We start from the raw sequence: 18,822 nt of genomic DNA, 5'->3' as shown, positions 1-18,822 counted from the left end.
AGCCAAATCCCAACGCATTTTCCCCCCACCCCCCACTCCCCGGCTTGCCAGCCCATATCCCTTCATCTCAAGAGAATTGCTGCTCCTGACCTGCCTGAGTATCCCTTCCCCATCCTGGGCTTATCTCTGGATGGAATTTGCTTTGGTTACTCTGGTTGGTAATTACTCTGCCTACTATGGGACTGGCCCCAAAACTCAATACCTTCACCAGCTGATTGGGAAAGAGAGGGTGCAAGAACTCTCCTGAGAGAATTGGACAGGTCGTGTTAGGAGACATACCCAGACTCCTTTCCATCTCACCAGATAATCAGCCTCAATATTTCACCTGTGTAGATGGAGAGGGTCGTCCTGGAGTATCGACCTAGACAAAGAATCCTTTCCTAGATAGCATCAAAGTCCAGTTTAACAAATAGCCTCTTTGGTTTTCCTTTCATTATAATCACAAGCTTCCATCACAGTTTCTATCATCTCTCACTTCCAGATTCAGCAAAATGTAAAATTGGTAACATTTAGTCCGAGAAGTAAATTGCACATATGTTTTCTTCAGATGTGTATGGAGATTCTATAAATCTGCTAAATCGCCAAATGGTTATTTTGTGGAGGCACCAAAACTGCCTCTTTTCCTCCCTTAGTCTCTTCCTTGATTTTTAAGGCTCTGTGGGGATTTCTCTTTTCTTTTCTTCCTTTCTCTGTGTTCCTTTTTCATTTTTCTTTTAACTGGGAAATTCTATGAAATAATACAGGTTTAAGCTTTTTGCACAGAGCCTGGAACATTGTAAGCACTCAGGAAATGATAGAAGCTATAAAATCCTGATAATGATGATGATGATGTAGATCATGATAATGGAAAAAAAAAAGAGTCAAAAATCAGGTCACCTAGTATCTACTGTAGCCCTTTTTCCACTACCCCATTCATCAGTATTCCTGTCTGACATTATACTGACTTGAAGGACATCCCTTAGAACTGCACCATTCAATAGGGTGGCCACTAACCACATGTGGCTGTTTCAACTTAAATTAATTAAAATGGAATAAAATTAGAATTTTAGCTACTCAGTCGCACTGGCCATGTTTCAAGCATTCAGTCACCATAGTGGTTTGTGGCTATTGCATTGCATAGCACAGATTCAGAATATTTCCATCATAGCAGAAGGTTCTATTGGAAGTTGCCTTCATGACTTCCTCCCCCACCAATTTCCTTGTAGCAGTAATTTTGTTATTTCTTTATTTATTTAAAAATTTTATACAGTTGTGGGGAGGGTATAGCTCAAGTGGTAGAGCATATGCTTAGCGTGCAACAGGATCCTGGGATCGTTCTCCAGTAACGCCTCTAAAAATAAACAAATAAATAAACCCAATTACCTCACCACCCCCCCCAAATTACACAATTATTCTAATCTAGAAGAGAAGGTTCTCTGCTCTCTTAATTCTACTGGTGAGTACAGTTGAGGCCCCCAAACTTCGTGGGTACACAAGTCACACGGCTAGTTAGTAACAGAGCCTACTCCAAAATATGCTTCTGACTCAAAGCATGAGTCATTCTTCGGAGGCCCGGGGAATCAGCTGTCTTAAGTCTGTGTTTTGATAAGCAGGGCTCTGATTGATCAGGGCTGGAGTATGAATTTAATCCATCCTGTCATACTGCCAAATGCAGGGTAATGTGAGTTCGAGGGGTTTATTACAAGAGAACTAGAATATCATTTTCTCAAAGCCACAGCCCAGTGGCAAAGACTCCAAGGACACGTAGGGGAACCTCTCAGCCATGCCCAGCCTCACCTTTACCTCCCCTTTTTTTGTGTGAAAGAAGCAATTCTGTGTGGTGTTCTAAAATTGATCTGTTAATGGGATATTATTCAGCCAAGGGAAAAAGAATGAATCCTGCCATTGGTGACATGGATAGATCTTGAGGGCATTATGCTAAGTAAAATGAGTGAGACAGAGACAAATACTGTATGATCTCACTTATAATTAGAATCTAAAAGAGCTGAACTCAGAGAAACGCAGAGTAGGATGGTGGTTGCCATGGGCTGGGGGTGGGCAAACTGGGGAGATGTTGGTCCAAGGGTACAAACTTCCAGCTGTAAGATGAATAAATTCTGGGGATCTAATGGTGACTATAGTTTACAATACTGTATTATGTACTTGAAAGTTGCCAAGAGAGTAGATTTTAAATGTTCTCACTACAAAAAAAAAAAAAAAAAAGGTAATTATATGAGGTAATGCCAGTGTTAACTAACCGCACTGTGGTCCTCACAGTAAGTGTATCAAAGTATCTGGTTGTACATCTTACACTTACACGATGTTCTATGTCAACGCTATCTCAATAAAGCTGGAGAAAACAGCTAAACTAAGCTAAAATTCCTTACAAGAGAACTTTTGCAAGGATAAAGACTTGGAGATATATTTCTGTCTCCAAGAGTATCTGTATGGCAATTTTTGTGGGTTAATTATGATGAGCTCAAAACCATTGTCAGTAAAACTTGACAAGGTTGAGGAACAAAATCAACTTCCTATGACCGTAGTTTACACCTTTAACTGAACAAACAATTCATTGTAACAAATAATTTAGGAAATGTAGTTTCTGGGAACAAACACCGTCTCAAGGTTACAATTCATAGACTTTAGAAGATAACTATAAAAAAGTAATGTTTTTGTCTTTTTTTGGTAAACAGAAAGAAACTTAAATCCCTGGTTTTCAGGGAGAATAGAGATTTAACATAAATGTTAGGGAAACTGATATGAGTGTCACTTAGAATTAGAATTGGCTATCAGTGACAGAAAAGTCAAATAGTGGGTGTTTAAACAAGATAGAAGTTTATTTCTCATATAAACAAAATCTGGAATTAAGAATCTGGGGGAAGCATGACCACGTAAGCAATTGTCTTTCTGTCTTTTTGCTCTGCCATCATCAACATGAGGCTTTGACCTGATGGTCCAGTTTGGCTGCTTAAGTCCCAGCCATTGTCCTTCTGTCTTTTTGCTCTGTCATCATCATGTGGCTTTGACCTCATGGTCCAGTTTGGCTGCTTGAGTGCCAGCCATTATGTCTATATTCTTGTCAGCAGAATGGAAACAGAGAGAAAGTTGGGCCTCCTCTCTTTAGGGAATTCCCTGATAATCTCATGAGAAACTTCTGCTTATATCATTGTAAGAACCAGTCTCCTAGCTGCAAGGGAGGCTGAAAAATGTAAGCTAGGTGGTCATAAGCCCAGCTGAAGATTCAGGGCTTTATTACTAAGAAAGAAGAGGACACATATAGAGGGACACCCAGCTGTCTCAGCCAGAGTGTAAAATTTCTTCATTAACTTTCTAAACAGGCAGTTATGGTGAACCCACTGTTTTGCATTCTCAGAGATATTTTTGTCAACCCATTTTTGATGTTTCTTTTCAAATGTTTTTCTGATTTTGTGTTTTTCAATAGAATTCTCAGGGAAAATTAAAGTATTAGGAGTTTTCACTTTTATTCCAGGAGTTACAGGACACCATGTGGTTCTTCCCCTGTCTCTCTCCAGTGTTACCTCCTGCCCACCGGCCTCCCTCCACCACTCTCTCCCCTCCATCTCAGCTCCAGCCACACCAAGCTGAGTTCCTCCAAAGCACTAGGTCCCAGCATGCATATGCTGTAGCCTCTGCCCGGAAGTGATAGAATGCATGACTACTAGCCCTGGCTCTGCATGTATATCCCAGTACCACTGCTGATAGCTGTGTACCCTTGGGCAAGTTCCATAACCTCTCTGTGCCTTCATTCATTATCTACAGAATGAAGATCATAATGGTACTTACTTTATGGTTCTCATTATTATCAAAAGAGCCAATAAAAGAAAAGTGTTCAGAACCATGCCTGGCATATAATGAACCCTCCATAATAGCTCCTTTTGCTGAGCATTTACTGTGCTAAGCACCTTACAGAGATGCTCTCAGTTAATCTTCACAGCAACCCTGTGGGGTAGCCTTACTATTTCTCCTATTTTACATAAAAGGAAACTGAGGCACAGAGAAGCTCATTAACTTGCCCAAGGTCCCACAGCAAATGACAGAACCTGAGCTCAAATGTAGGGCCTTCTGTCTTCAGGCTGTGTGTCTTTCCACCACACCAGCATCAGACTCAAAGGTGCAGCAGGTTTCTTTGTAAGACCATGGGCTGCCTTTTGAAGACTCTGATAATAATCTTTTGGTGGCAGGAGCAGGCCCAGGTGACCCCAGGAGCCCATCTCTTGCCTTTGCCTCCTGTCCATGACCAGGTCAGGCCCTACCCTTTTAGGCTTCTTGAGCCACTGCTGCCGGGATATGAAACTGTGTGGCCTCTGCCACCTCCTGAATGTGTATCTTTTATGCCCAAGTCTGTGAGGAGGGGTCTGTGGCAGTCTCAAACAGAGCCTAGGTTTCCCTGCTTCTGAAACCATGGCTCCCACGGCTCCTCCCAGGGCCATTTATATCCTGGGCCCCATCATCATTCCACCCACTTGAGATCAGGTTCCCACCACAGAGGCCTCTGTGCCTCTAAGCCAGGCCCAGATGTGGTGCTGCCCACAGCCTAGAGAGGAGACAGGGGCAGACTGGTCCACTGATCCCTGTATGATGTATGTGGAAGGACCTCGGGCCTGCCAGGCACTCCACGGCTCAGAGCTAGCTCTCTACACTGGAGGGGCTCAGCCTTCGGTAGGCATCTCAAACCCCTGTAGAGAATGGCCTAGATGCAGATGCCTAGTGCAGTCAGCTGAATAATGGCCCCCAAAGATAACAGGTCCTAATCCCTTGCAACCTACAGATGTTATTTTACAAAGAAAAAGGGTCTTTGCAGAGGTGATTCAGTCAAGGATCCTGAAGTGGGGAGTTTGTCCTGCATTACCTGGGTAGGCGCTAAATCCAATCACAATTGTCCTTTATGAGAGAAAGGAGATGTGACACACACAGATGATGAAAAGTTGACATAAACACAGAGGCAGAGATTAGAGTGATGTAGGAAAGAGTAGATTCTGCAGCTCAGATCTGAAGGCAGTGAGCTGTTCTTCGGAGGAGACCAGTCATCAGGCCTCCAACTGACTGGATGAGGCCCACCCACCTTATGGAGGATAAATTGCTTTACTCAGAGTCCACTGATTTAATTGTTAATCTCATCAAAAAAATACCTTCAGCATCCAGCAACATTCAGGCTACGTATCTGGATAATGTGTGTTTGACCACATATCTGGGTAGCTGTGGCCTAGCCAAGGAAACACATATAATTAACCATCAAAAGTGTATTTTTTTGAGCATTTACATCCCCAGAATGATGCTAAGCAGTGTCGTGAATACAAAATGCCTATCAGACAATGAGATGGGTCTTGGTTCAGAATGAACTCCCCAAGACCCAAAGATTGTGTTTCGTAAGATTGTTGAAAAACTAAAGGAGAATCCTGGGGGAGGCAGAACCCACCTCCCCCAATAAAAGCTGAAATCACCAAACACTTTGTCTCCCAGCCTCCCCTAACTTGTGAACTAGGTTCAGCCAATCTGACATAACCCCCAGTTTAATCAGAAGGTCCAGGTACAAATGTGCTCCCTCTTCCATTCCATTGTCTCCTGAGCCTCTCTCCTCTCTTAGGCAGCTCTCTTGCTCCTGGCCTCATCTTCTCCCCCTTAAACATAGTAACAGAATTCACCATCCCTGGTTTCTGGCTTGAGTCATAATACTCCCTCTGGCCTGGTTATTGAAATGTGGTTGATAGATTGGCAGCTGCATCATTGCAGGGAATCTTGTTAGAAATGCAGAATCTCATGTCCTGCCCTAGACCCACTGAATCAGAATCTGTATTTTAAAAAGATCCCAGATGATTCGTATGCATATTAGTATTCAGGAAATGCTGACCTAGCCCACACACTTGGCCCCTCCCACTCCAGGCTGTCTCACCCTCTCTGGCAAGCCCACCATACTTTGCACAGTAGGGCTGTCACTATAGTAACCAGCTATGGCCGCCTCTGACCTCTGCCATCTTCCTAGCTTTGGTCCCACAAATACAGTGAGATGACAGTGAATATTGCTATAGAAACCAGCCCCAGATATTGTCTACTATCAATTCTGCTCCTTGTCCTTCACTCCCTATGTCTCTGAAATTATGAGCTTCCCAAAGCCCAGACCAACATCCACATTCCTCTCCAGCCTAAGAAAGCCTCAACAAATAACAAACATGAAAAGTCAGGGCCATACAATTTATAAAGGAAAGACATATCAACTGCAGAGATTTGCTTCAGTTTGAAAAGAGGAGACAAGAGCATTGCTGTGTGTAGCCAGGCCTTTTCCTCCATCCGGCAGAGAGAAGGTTGAGTGATGCTAAAAACCATGCTGGGCTGTTGCTCCTGCCGATGATGACAGCTGCCACTTATGAGCGCCTTCTTGGTACTGGGTGCAGGCTACGTACATCATCCCATTCAATGCTTATAATAACCCTCTGTATTAGTTTCCTGTGGTTGCTGTAAAAAAAAAAATACCACAAATGTGGAGGTTTAAAACAACACATTGATTATCTTATAGTCTGGGGGGATCAGAAGTATGAAATTGGTCTCACTAGCTAAAGTTAAGATGACCCAGGGCTGGTTAATCTGGAGGCTCCAGTGGGGAATCTATTTCCTTGACTATTTCAGCATCTGGAGGCCACCTGTGTTCCTTGGCTCACAGCCCCTTTCTTGCATTAGTCCAACTTCTTGCTTCTGTTGCCACATCTCCTCCTCCCTCCTTTGACCTTATTTTCCTCTTCTAATTTCCCTTGTGATTTCATTTCAAATCCACTAGGATAATTCAGGATAGTCTTCTCTACTCAAAATCCTTAATTTAATCACATATGCAAAGTCCGTTTTGTCAGATAACCTTGACAGGTCTAGGGGATTAGGATGTGGACATTTTGGGGGGCCATTATTTGGCCAACCACACCCTCTGAAGTAGATACTGTTGTCTCCATTTTCCTGGTGAGAGAACTGAGGCACGACGATTGAAATACAGTCAGTCCTCCATATCCCAGGGTTCTGCATCCACAGAACCTGCAGATTCAGAGGGCCAACTGTACTGTGCTATTTTATATGAGGGACTTGAGCACTTTGGTACCTGTGGGAGTCCTGGAACCAATTCCCCGTGGATACTAAGGCTCAATTGTACTTTGTTCAAGGTCACACAGCTTGAAGGTAGAGCTGGAATCCAGCTCTTAGCCTGTCCCCAAAGCCTAAACTTCTAGCCTCTGCATGGCACAGCCCTTCACATGGCTTTGAACTCCTCCACTATTGCCACTGGGTTGAAGGAAATGAAGCCAAACCCATCAGCTCTCTAACGAGTGTGACCTTCCAATTGAAATTCCTCTACCACAGACCGAAACCTCAAGGGCAGGGCAAGATTTAAGTCAAACCACAGGTGTATTAATTAGTCCTGGGGCCTCCATAACCAATTGACACAGACTAGGTGGCTTGAACAAAAGAAACTTATTTTCTCACAGTGCTGGAGGTTGGAAGTCCAAGATCAAAGTGTCAGCAGGTTTGATTTTTTTCTAAAGCCACTTTCCTTGGCTCACAGACAGCTGCTGTCTTGCAGCCTCTTTCACACGGTTGCCCCTCTGTGTTTCTCTGTGTGTCCTGGTCTCCTCTTTTTAGAAGGACACCAGTCATACCAAATTAGGCCTGCCCTAATGGCCTCATTTTAGTACAGTTACATTCTGAGGTTCTGGAGGGGTTAGGGGCTTCAACATATGAATTTGGGGGGACACAGTTCAGCCTATATCAACAAGTATTGTCTTGGACCTCAGGAACAAGGCAGTTTAGGTGTCTGAATGAATTCCAGAGCCCTGTGGATGCCCTCACTCCCAGATTTAATACTTGGTTCACATTCTCCACCACCATATCTCCAACCTCAGCTGCAGGGACCCTGTCAATACCCTGGCTTAGTTTCCTGTGGCTGCCCACAAACTTGGTGGGTTAAAACAGCACACATTTATTCTCTTACAGTTCTAGAGATCGGTAGTCCAAAATCGGAGTGTCAGCTAGACTGTTTTCTTCTGGATGCTCTGAAGAAAAAACCCATTTTGTCACCTTTTCCAGCTTCTAAAGCAGCATTCTTTGCATTCCTTGGCTTGTGGCCCCTTCCTTCATCTTCAAGCCAGCAGCAGAACATCTTGCTTTGGTATCACCTGTGCCAAATCTCCCTCTGTTTCCCTGCTATAAGGACCCTTGTGATTGCATTTAGGGCCCTCCTGGGTAATTCAGGATAATCTTCTAAAGATCTTTAACTGGATCACGTCTGCAGGTTTCCTTTTTTGATCAACATTCATAGATTCCAGAGAATAGGACCTGATGTCTCTGGGAGTTGTTATTTTGCCAACCACAGTGAGCCTTCCTCACACATATCCTGGCCACCCCATTTGACTTGGAGCACTATACAGGACATGATGCCTGTGAAAGCCCTTGCTGAGCTGTAAAGGTCTTTTCTGCCTCAGGACCTTTGCACAGTCTGTTACTGCTGCCTGGAACATCTGTCTCTCTACAAACACACTCACATATGGCCAATTCCTTCAAATATTGGAGGTTTTGTCACCTCCTCAGAGAGGCCTCCCCACCACCCCACCTCAACCCTGTTTGTTCTCTATCCCAGCACCCTGGCACTGATCACAGCTTGTAATTGCTGTATTACCTGTTGGTTTATGGGTTTCTTATCTGTCTCCCTGTTAGACTGTTAGCTCTATGAGAACATAGATGTATCCTTTTCTCCACTCTATCTCGAGCCCCTGGAAACATGCCTGCAACCTGGGTGCTTCCTAAAGGATTGTTGGATGAATAAATGATGTTTCAGATGACATTTCATCACACACCCATGGCCAGGTTTGGGTTTTATCCTTGAAGGTACTGCCTCTGAGTATGCCTGTGGCTCAATATCCCCCCAATCCAGCCATGATCTCTTTGTGGAAGGGTCCTCTTTTCTAATCTCCCCAAAGCTTTCTGTGCCCATCACCAGGGCCTTCATGTGCTTCTTCCCACCTTCCCTGATCCACACACTACACTCTTCCTAAGCCCCCAGGGAGCTGGATATTTCAGTAGAATAAAAGAATTTGAAAGTAGGAAGAAATCAAATAGACCTAGGGTTGGCCAACTGTGATCCACCATCTGATTTGGTGAATACAATTTTCTTGGAACACAGCCAGTTCTGTCACATCTGTATTGTCTGCGGCTGCTTTCTCACTGCAATGGCAGAGCTGAGAAGTTGCAACAGAAACTGTAGGACTTGTAAAGCCTATTTGCTACCTGGACCTTTATAGAAAATGTTTGCCAACCACTGAAGTAGACCATCCGATCCAAATCCACCCACTTACAAATGAAGATCCTGAGAGTCAAAACATCTAGACCAGAGCCAGGGTCCTACTGTGAGCTCTTGCAGATTCAGGGCTGGAATTCAGTTCTGCAGAGTCCTGAACAAACTGGGCTTCTTCAACATACCCCACCATCCTCTTTAGCACCCAGCCCCTCCTCTACGAGACTCCCTTTCCACCCTGGATGGTCACCCTCATCACCACCTCTCTCTCCACTGTTTCAGAAAGACTCTACCCACAATAACCTCCTTAAACCTAGACCCAGCAACGTTCCTGAGCTGACTTACTCCTTTGACCCTGCAAAAAACCCATCTAGGCCTTCTCTCCCCTTCTAGAACCTCTGGTCCCATGGCCACAAACCTTCTCTTCAAACACCATGGCAATGATGTTGATGGCCACGGCCTTGTTATAATTGACCGCAGGCCACAAGATCAGGGGTTATAAAGAATTCCTAGAGGAGCTTACTTAGAATACAGTTGCCCAAGCCCCACCCCAGGCCTGTTGAACCAAAACTCTAGGGGTGAAATCAGGACCTTGGTAGTTTTCACACATTCCTCCACCTCTGTGGTGGTTCTGATGTTGACTCCACTTCACTAAGCCAGGAGCCTCTCCTGCTCCATCTAGGTTTCAGTTACTACAGACAACTTCAGAACAAAGTCAGTAGCCAGTGCAACATTGTTCCCTTAAAAAAATGTGTCAGGAGAATGCAGTCTTTTTTCCCTCAGCATGCTCCACCCTTTCCTTAACTCAAGGCCCTAGAACGCTTTCCCATCTCCAACTCTTCCAAAAGAAACATCACAAATATTATTTTTTTTCTTTCCCTCTGAGTCGACAAGATAAGATTTTTAAATGAGTTGCTGGCAAAGAATTCATAAGCTTATAAACTACTGAGGTCAGAGTGACGAAAAGAAGGCAATGTTGAAAGGAGAAAACCGGTACATAGAAAATTCCAGAGAAGGCTGAATCCTGGGGTTCAAGGTTTCTTATTCTAGTGCTCGCCAGCTATCTTGGTAAAGGTGTGATTTTGAAGGTAGGAGAGCCTTTTTCTCCTCTCCGGTATTCATCAGGAGCTGGCTGTGTGCCCTGGGCCTTAGCATCTAACATGAAAGGCAGCACTGAAGGGCAGTCTGTGCTAGAGACACAGCTCCCAAGGGGCAGTGAGTTGTGGGCTGCGCTTTGGGGGCACTGAGCAAAGGAAAGGCAGGATGGGGAGCCAGGGGTGCTTCCTCTGAAAAAACAACCCAGAAGGGAGTTCTCAGAGCACCCGAGGCTGGTTTCAGCAGTGATGGAGACGTGGTGACAAAAATAAGTCCTACTCACCTGAGACTGTAGAATCCAATTCAATTTCAGGTCCGTGTGTGTTTATTGAGTGCCTGATTCAGTTTAGGTGATGGAGGAAAGAGGAGAATGAGGATGACAGCCTAAGCAGCAGGCCGATGCTGGCAGAAATTCCCTGGGAGCCTGCCCCACAAGTCCATGGGTCCAGAAACTCGATTTTATCTGTTTCACCCAGTAAGGGAATTGGTAGATCTTAGTCTATTTCATGAAAACATTATTTATTAAGTGCTTACAGCCTGCCAGGCACTGTCCTGGGACTGCCGCTGGGGCTGGATCAGTGAACTCAGCAGTCCCAGGTCCCTCCCTGTGGAGTTTACATTCTAATGGGGCCAGCAGGTAGGGCCACTGTGGTGGGGGCTACCATGGGAGGGGGTCTGTGTCGGAAGGAGTCCTCAGGAGAAATGTTTAGGGAGAGATGGAATTTGAACTGTGGTTTGAAAGTTAAGTGGGGTGTGGATTTTTAAAGGGCTGGAGGTCTTCCTGATAGAAGATTGAGCTGTATGAGCAGGAATGAAAATGGCATGCCATCAAAGGTCTGTGACCAGATCAGCCCCCCCTGAGGTAATGGTGCATGCTGGGAAGGTGAACAAGAGAGCGACAGTATCACATGGGCTATGTAGTGAAATGTCTTGGGTCGGACTCCCAGCTCTTGTACTTGCTAACTTTGTGATCCAGGGTAGGTTACTTAACCTCAGTAAACTTTAATCTCGTGATCTAGAAAATGGGCATAATTGGGGGAGTGGATATAGCTTAGTGGTAGAGTGCATGCTTGGCATGCACAAGGTCCTGGGTTCAATCCCAGGAGGACCTCTATTAGAAAAAAACAACATAGTTCAAGAAAGTGGGCATAATCATAACTAGCTTATAGGCTGATCCTAAACATTTAGATGAGATCATGAGTGGGATTAACTGAGACGAATATAAAAGCTTAGCTGTTGAATATTAACATTGGACACATAGGTTGCTTTCCAGGAAAACTGGAACGTGTCACCAAAAACTGCATGGGAAGCTCATGATATCTGCATACTGTGAGGGGTTTGCTGCCTTGCAGAACTAAACCATTTATCTACCAACCTCTTCTCCCTCTCTGCCTCCCGTGGCAGCCATGCTGGACTGAATGTCAGCATCAGAGCTAGGGTGAGACAAGAGAGGTGCTAGAACATATTTGCATGATCTGGCCTTCTTAAATTTTACACCCTAGATACCCCCATGCCTCACCCTGATTGTAGCCATACTGAATGGTTTTTGATCTACACTGCGCGTTTCTCAAGGTGTGGCCCTTGATGCACCTAAATCAATATCATAGGGGATGCTTATTGAAATTATATTTGTGGACCCTACACAATCAGCATCACTGGAGATAAGGCCAAGGAATCTCCTTTTACATGTGCGTGCACACACACACACACACACACACAAAGCCGGGTGAGTCCCAGGCCCTCTACAATAATTTAGAGAAGTTCTTTGAGTGTGTCCCTCCCAAGCCTAGCATCATCAGCATTACCCTGGAACTCATTAGAAATGCAAATTCTTGGCCACCTCCCCTGATCTACTGAATCAGACAATCTGGGGATAGGGTCCAGCAATCTGCATTTCAACAAGCCATGCAGATAATTCTGATGTGCATTAAGTTCACATGGAGGAGGTTTTAAAAACTACCAATGTCCAGACCCATCCTTGATGAATTAAATCAGAATCCCCGGGACAGGACTCAGATAAGAGTATTTTTCAAAAACTCCCCTGCTCTCAATCCTAATGTGAGGATGGAGTTTAAAATAATCACTGGAAGAACAGGAAAGTGGCACAAATGTGTTACTCTTAGAAAGTTCTAGTTCAGCCATAAACATTATCTCAGTTAATTCTTGTCACAGGCTGGACTCCTGCTGTGATCCCATTGGAAGATGGGGAGGAACCTGAGGCTCCCAGAGCTTCAGGGGTGTGGCCAAGGCCCGAAACCGCAGCCCCCCTCCCCCGCACTGTGCCGGCTGTACTGGGCTGCCAGGCCAGGCTCTCGGCAGTCTGCCTCTCCGGATGCTGGAGCCTGCTGGCAGCGCGGTGCTTGGGCAGAGCTGAGTCCTGGGAGAGCTACAGGAGGGTGACACGGAGCAGGCTGGGAGTGGGAAGGGAGAGCTGGAGGACCCTTTCAGTGTGGGGAAAGCCAAGACCTAATAACCCCAGGCGTTTGTTGGATTTTCTAGTAAGCACCCAACCCTGTGCTTGGTGCTTTAAGTGAGTCATCTCCTTTATGTTCACATGATCACTGAGGGAGATTATACTCACAGAAGACTCACATCCTATCCTGTCAGTCACATTATCCCCGTTTTACAGATGAGGAAACTGAGGCACAAAGACTCAGGAGAGCCTGCCCCGAGTTCACCGGTGCGGTCGGGATGTCTCCAAAGGTTCTCGCACTTTGAATTGAGAGGCAGGGTCTCCAGGGCAAAAGGGGTGTGGGGCGGGATGAGGTAGGCAATGAGCGGGAGGTGGGGCTGAGCCAGCAGCCCCCAACACGGCCGCCCTAACGCGTCTCCGGTCCCTCCTACGCCGCAGGCCCTTCCTCGTGCTGCCGCCGCTGATGGAGTGGATCCGGGTGGCCGTGGCGCACGCCGGCCACCGCCGCAGCTTCTCCATGGACAGCGACGACGTCCGCCAGGCCGCCCGGCTGCTGCTGCCCGGTGTGGACTGCGAGCCGCGCCAGCTCAGGTAGGCGGGCCGAGGCTCCGGGGGCGGCCGGGCGCAGGGACGACGCCCTTCCCCGCACACCCACGCCGCGTCCCCGTGCAGGGAGCGCGGCCGCAGCCCGCGGGGCTCCGGGCTGATTGTGCGCAGCCCTCCAACCCGAATCCTGCAGGGCGGTGTGCGCGGGAGCAGACGTTGCCGTCGCTGAGATAGAGGCTCCGCTGGTTTAACTGACAGACGCGGGTTTAACTATAATCAGGTCTCTAGAGTTGCAAGGATGGAGGAGGGCGAGGAGCAAGGCTATACGGGAATGCTCCTGATTCTTCCATTAGGAGATAGCAGTGTGCCTTGATTCTACTGATGCTCATTCTGTTTTCTATCTGTCTCTCTCTCTCTCCTCCTCCCCTCTCCTTCTCCTTTTCTCCGTCTCTACCTCTCTCCCTCTTACTTTCCTGCCCTCTTCTTACCTCTCTCCACAAGAAGTAAATTTTTGTCTAACTGTGGTTTTCTGACAAAACCTTGCAGGGTTGAATTTCTGGCTGGGTAAGAGCGTGTCTGTGCTTTTTCACATGCACGGGGTGGAGTGGGTCTCCCTCCATTTCTCATGGCCACATTCAGGTCTCTCCTGTATCACTGTGGAAATTACTCCAGGGCTGCTCAGGGACAAAATAAATGGGGGCTCATATTTATCCAAAGTGAAAGAAATGAAGCAACAACTCACTCAGCCGAGTCAAAACATGGCTGTAAATGCAGAAAGCACAGCAACTCAGAGATGGATTTGTGTGCACACATGTGTGTGCACTTCTCTGACTCCCTGTGCTGTTGTCCAGATGATCATTGTCACCATTTTCAAATCCCCACTGCTTACCTGATGAGATACTGCCCTTCCTCTAAAGTTCATCTAGCACATGATGTGGCCAGGCTGCAGAGATTTCCACTCTTCCAAGAACTGTTTGGGGGTCCACAAGAAAATGAAGGGTTTGCAGTATAAAGCTTAGCCCACTGAAGGCCCAGAAGTGCCCCTTGGCCCAAAAACACTCAGGGGGCTGATGGAAGTCATCATTGCTAGCGTTTATTGAATTCTTACCATATGCTGGGCACTGTTCTAAATGCTTTACACAGATTAACTAATATCTAACAATCCCCAATCCCCATGAAGTGAGTACTATTATTATGTCCACTTTACAGATAAGGAAACTGAGGCACAGGTAGGTTAAGTAACATGTCGAAGGTTACAAGACTCATAAGTGATGGAGCCAGTATATGAATTCAGGCCACCCAGACCCCCGAGCCCATAGTTCTAACCACTGAGTTGTACTCTCCTCAGGTTTCTGTCTAGGCAGAATCTGGCTGCGCCACCATCCCTTACACCTTGTTACCTAGAATAACAGCAGGTCTCAGGGAGAGAGACTAGGGAGCAACCATTTATTGAGTACCTACTGTGTGCTAGTTATTAACTGCAACAAGAGATTTGCATGCATTACCTGTCTCCTTTAATCCTTGAAATAGCCTCCTGAGATTAGTATAAGCGTCCCATTTTACAGATTGGAAAGCTATTGGTAGGACAGGTGCCAGGGATGAGATCCTCATGGCTCATGCTCCAAAGCCCATCCTCTGCCCACCAGACTTCCCTGCCTCCTATTTCATGGGTGTGACACCTTACCTGCAGGCTCACTCCCACTGTCCCTGTTCACTGTCCCAGCTCCAGCCTGGGATGACCTTGAGACTCCAACTCTCCTCCTTGCAGCAAACATGAGTTGGGTGGCAGGAAAAATAAGATGCTTCCTTAACTCTTATTGACAAAGCACTTCTTGTTTGTCCTGCTCTCAGGAAGTCCTATAGCTTAAAGGTAAGAGCCTGGGCTCCAGAGTCACACTGCCTGGGTCTGAATCCCACCACCATGGTTAATTAACTGTACAACCTCGGGCAAGTTAGTTAACCTCTCTGGACCATAGTTTCCCCACCCATCATGGACATAATAATAGCAGCCCTCTCAGAGATTGGTGCAAGCAGGGTCACAAACATGAAGGACCCACACAGACGATGCCTGAAAGGAAGTGCTCATGACATGGTCATTATTAGCTAGCATTGCCCCAAGTCTCCACTATCCCTGAAATAATAGTGGAGGCTTATACTAAGGGGTTGCTTTATTTTAACACTTTCTCGTGGGAGCCTCCAACAAACACTCTTGTTATCTGGGAAAGTAGTGCTGGTCATTTTACAGACAAAGAAATCAAGGCTCAGCAAGATTAGGTAACTCTTCCAACATCACACAGATATTAAGTGACAGAGTTAGGAGCTAGATGGCAAACCCAGACACCTAGAGATATAACCAAATTTTCTGGTCCCCGCCTTAGACCTTGACTCAGTCCTCTTGGAGTTTGCTTCCAGACACTTGTGTTCCTTATCCTAATTCCATAGACTGAACATGAGCTCCAAGAGCTGCTGTCCATCTCTGCCCTTCCTCCAGCACGGAGCTTTTACTCCACGGTCTAGTGGCCGAGCATCTGCCGCTCTGACTGTCACAACTGGGATTCCAATTTCAACATCCATCCAGTTTGAGGCCTCAGCCCTGCCATTTGAGATGTGAGTATGATCACCTGGCAGGCCAAGATGCACACATTTAGAGCAGAGAAACAAAGGCAGTCAGTGCCACTTGAGGCACTCTCTAGGCTGTTTTCAGTCATTTATCTCTCAATTCTTGACTCATTTATCTCCAGAATGAGGATTTGTGTGTAGAAAATATACTAATTTGATTGTTCTAGCTAAATTTTCATCAAGTTTGGAAATAAATTCCAAGAGAAAACTAAAATATAGTATTCTGTTATAAACTTTCCTAAATGATAAGTGTAAGAGAAGTTCCATTAACTAGACTAAATTCAGTACAGGGTAGGATGAACTGGTCTTTTTTGGGCAGCAAGCAAATGGATCCACACATATAGTTTCCAATCACATTTAGTGTGACATGAAGTAGGAATTAATCTCCAATTTTCAGGGAATGGAGTCAAAGAAATTTTGTTCATTCAGTTGTCCAACAAATAGATATTGAACACTTGCTCTGTGCCTTGCACTGTCAGTCTTCCTGGTGTGCCGTCCCCAACAATTCTGCAAGGCAGACTTTCTTATCTCATTTTATCGATAGGAAGGCTGAGGGTAGTTGAGGTTCTGGAACTTGTCCAAGGTCACACAGCAACTGTGAGGCAGATTCGGTATAGGATGGAGGACTTGGCAAGTGGACTTGTCTCTCTTCCCTCCGAGACGTTAATCTTCAAAGTTGCCAGGCAGGCTCCTAGTTCTGAGTCAGTCAGAGCTGAGCACCTCTCTCTAAATAATCAACCCTAGAAAAGTGTGATAGTTGGACGTTGTAACAGATGCAGGAACTTGGGACCTCGTGTTGGCGGCTGGAGTGTCAGTGACTATTAGCACATATAATTACCTACCAGCTGCCCGGGGTTTCCTGGTGGAGGGCAGCCTGGATACCAGCCAAGACAGAGCAAGCAGAGAGTCAAGGATTCCCAGGTCTGATGCTAGTGCTGCATTGGTTTTCACAGTGACCTTGGTCAGTCCTGCTGGAGCTCTGCTTTTGTCTTTATTCTGCTACAGTAAAACCTCACTGTGGGATCGGGTTTATGCCAAAGGAACACCATCTGATGTGGCTGCAGGTTGTAAGCTGACAGGGGTGACCCATTTATTCTTCCTTAAAGTATTGGATAATTTAAACCTGGGAAATTTGGCCTTTCTTTCTAGTCTTCTTCCTGTCCTTTGGGAAGTGGGGGAGGAGGGAAGTTAGAATAAAGGAAAAAAACAAATAATACACCCTGGCAGGGTTTATACATCTTCTTATTAGGGTTTGTACATTTTCTTATTAATAATTGGTTTTGAAACATTTCAGAAATACAAAGAGTAAATACTATTGTTTTCTCCATATTTGTAAGAGGCAGTTTTTCTGCTCTGGAGTGAGGCTGTGTATAATAAGGGTAGTAAGGGGTATTCTCAAATCCTATCTTTAAGCTGATAAACAGCACCTACCAAGAGGAATTAGGGCTTGTTAGAACCATGAGCTCACTCCAGGAAATAGTTAATCTTTTTGCAAGTGTTTCGTAAATTTATACCAGATTTTGAGCTATCCAGGATGGTAAGTGTAGGGGTAGTAAGATGCTAAGAGTATTCAGATGGGACTCAGGAGACCTGGGTCATTATGTTCTTTCTTTTGCTCTTTTATTATATTTATTGAGCACCTAAGGCCAAATCCCACACCAAAAGCTTTCCTCTGGATCTGCTACTTTCTAGCAGGTCACCTTGGACAGGTCATCTCGCCCATCTTACAGGGCCACATTCATCCCCTGTAAAGATGGGGGTGACAACTACTTCATGGGGTGGGGAACCTCAAGAGGTGGTCACATACAGATTTAACAAATTGCACCATTGCTTGGTCTGCCCGTTTAACCCTTCCCAGGTCTCCTGGGCATCTTTTGAGGTTAACAGGTTTTGTTATTTGTCTGGTTTGGGTCAAACTAGGTTCTAAGGTGAAGGTTATGCCACTGAAGCACTAGAACTGAAATTCTCATGCCTCTTTCACAGCCCTATAAAGACAGCTGGAAGCTCAGATTCATTTTCCAAGCATGTATAGGGTGCTGATGGCCCTCCAGGACCTGCTTGGAGCCCAGGGATACCAAGTCAGGGAAAACCCAGCTGCTGCCCATCACATAGGAAACAGGCCTGGTGCTGCTGGAGCTGCTGGTCCCATTCCTGTCAGTATCTGTGGCCCTTTAAGCAGAGGATCACCCGGATGAGGGGAGTTCCAGCTCTTGGTGTCAGAAGGCGAGATGCTCTCCACCCTTTCCTTCCGCATCTGTATGAAGCCAGGTCTTGTTCTGGGTTCAGAGGAGATGGAGTCCCCGGAACTTACATGCTGCTGGAGAGATGCAGACAGTAAATAATAGCAAACAGATGATCAGGATAATCTCACAGAGTCTGAGTACTACAAAGAAAGTAAAACCGAGTGTGCAGTAGAGAGGAATTGAGGAGGGCAGGACAGAGCACCTCAGGACCTTAAAGGGAGGACAGTACCACGCTCCTGCTGTGGCTGGGATCCTGGCCAGGGGCTTATGGAGAAATTGGGGGGTGGGAAATCTGGAGCCACATCCACACCAGCCATTTCCCTCGGTCAAGTCCACATCAACCCCTGAATTCAGACCTGGGGCCCCCTGTTCTTTCCCTTAGAAGGTCACCTGCAGAGGCTGTACACCTGGGCCCTGCGCACGGCTCTGTGGGGCCCTGGAAGGCTCCCCAGCCTCCCACAGAGTCAGAACCGCTCTCTCTCTGCTCCCCTTGAGTGCCCTTGTCCTTGCAGCTCCCCCAGCCTCTCTGGCTGGGCTGGCGTGGAGGTGCAGCCACAAGATGCCGGCTCCTTCACCTCCAGGGGACATTAAACCCACACTGCAAGCCTCGCGGTGACCCCTTGGAGCCACTGCCACCCCTGCAC

The 18,822-nt window shown here is 46.3% G+C and overlaps 1 protein-coding gene across 16 annotated transcripts in view; it reads left to right on the top strand.

Annotated features, from left to right (window-relative positions):
• ABTB3 (ankyrin repeat and BTB domain containing 3) overlaps positions 1-18,822 on the top strand; it is a 505,725-nt gene that overhangs the window by 421,740 nt on the left and 65,163 nt on the right. For all 16 annotated transcript variants that reach the window (XM_074375114.1, XM_074375117.1, XM_074375115.1 and 13 more), the window contains one exon: positions 13,209-13,361. In XM_074375114.1, the coding sequence (XP_074231215.1) occupies positions 13,209-13,361 (153 nt within the window). The remainder of the gene's footprint in view (positions 1-13,208; positions 13,362-18,822) is intronic.

This window comes from Camelus bactrianus, chromosome 12, assembly GCF_048773025.1.
Source record: "Camelus bactrianus isolate YW-2024 breed Bactrian camel chromosome 12, ASM4877302v1, whole genome shotgun sequence".
Classification (NCBI taxonomy): domain Eukaryota; kingdom Metazoa; phylum Chordata; class Mammalia; order Artiodactyla; family Camelidae; genus Camelus; species Camelus bactrianus.
Note: the sequence above shows the minus strand (reverse complement) of the source record. Positions and strands in the feature narration are given on the sequence as shown.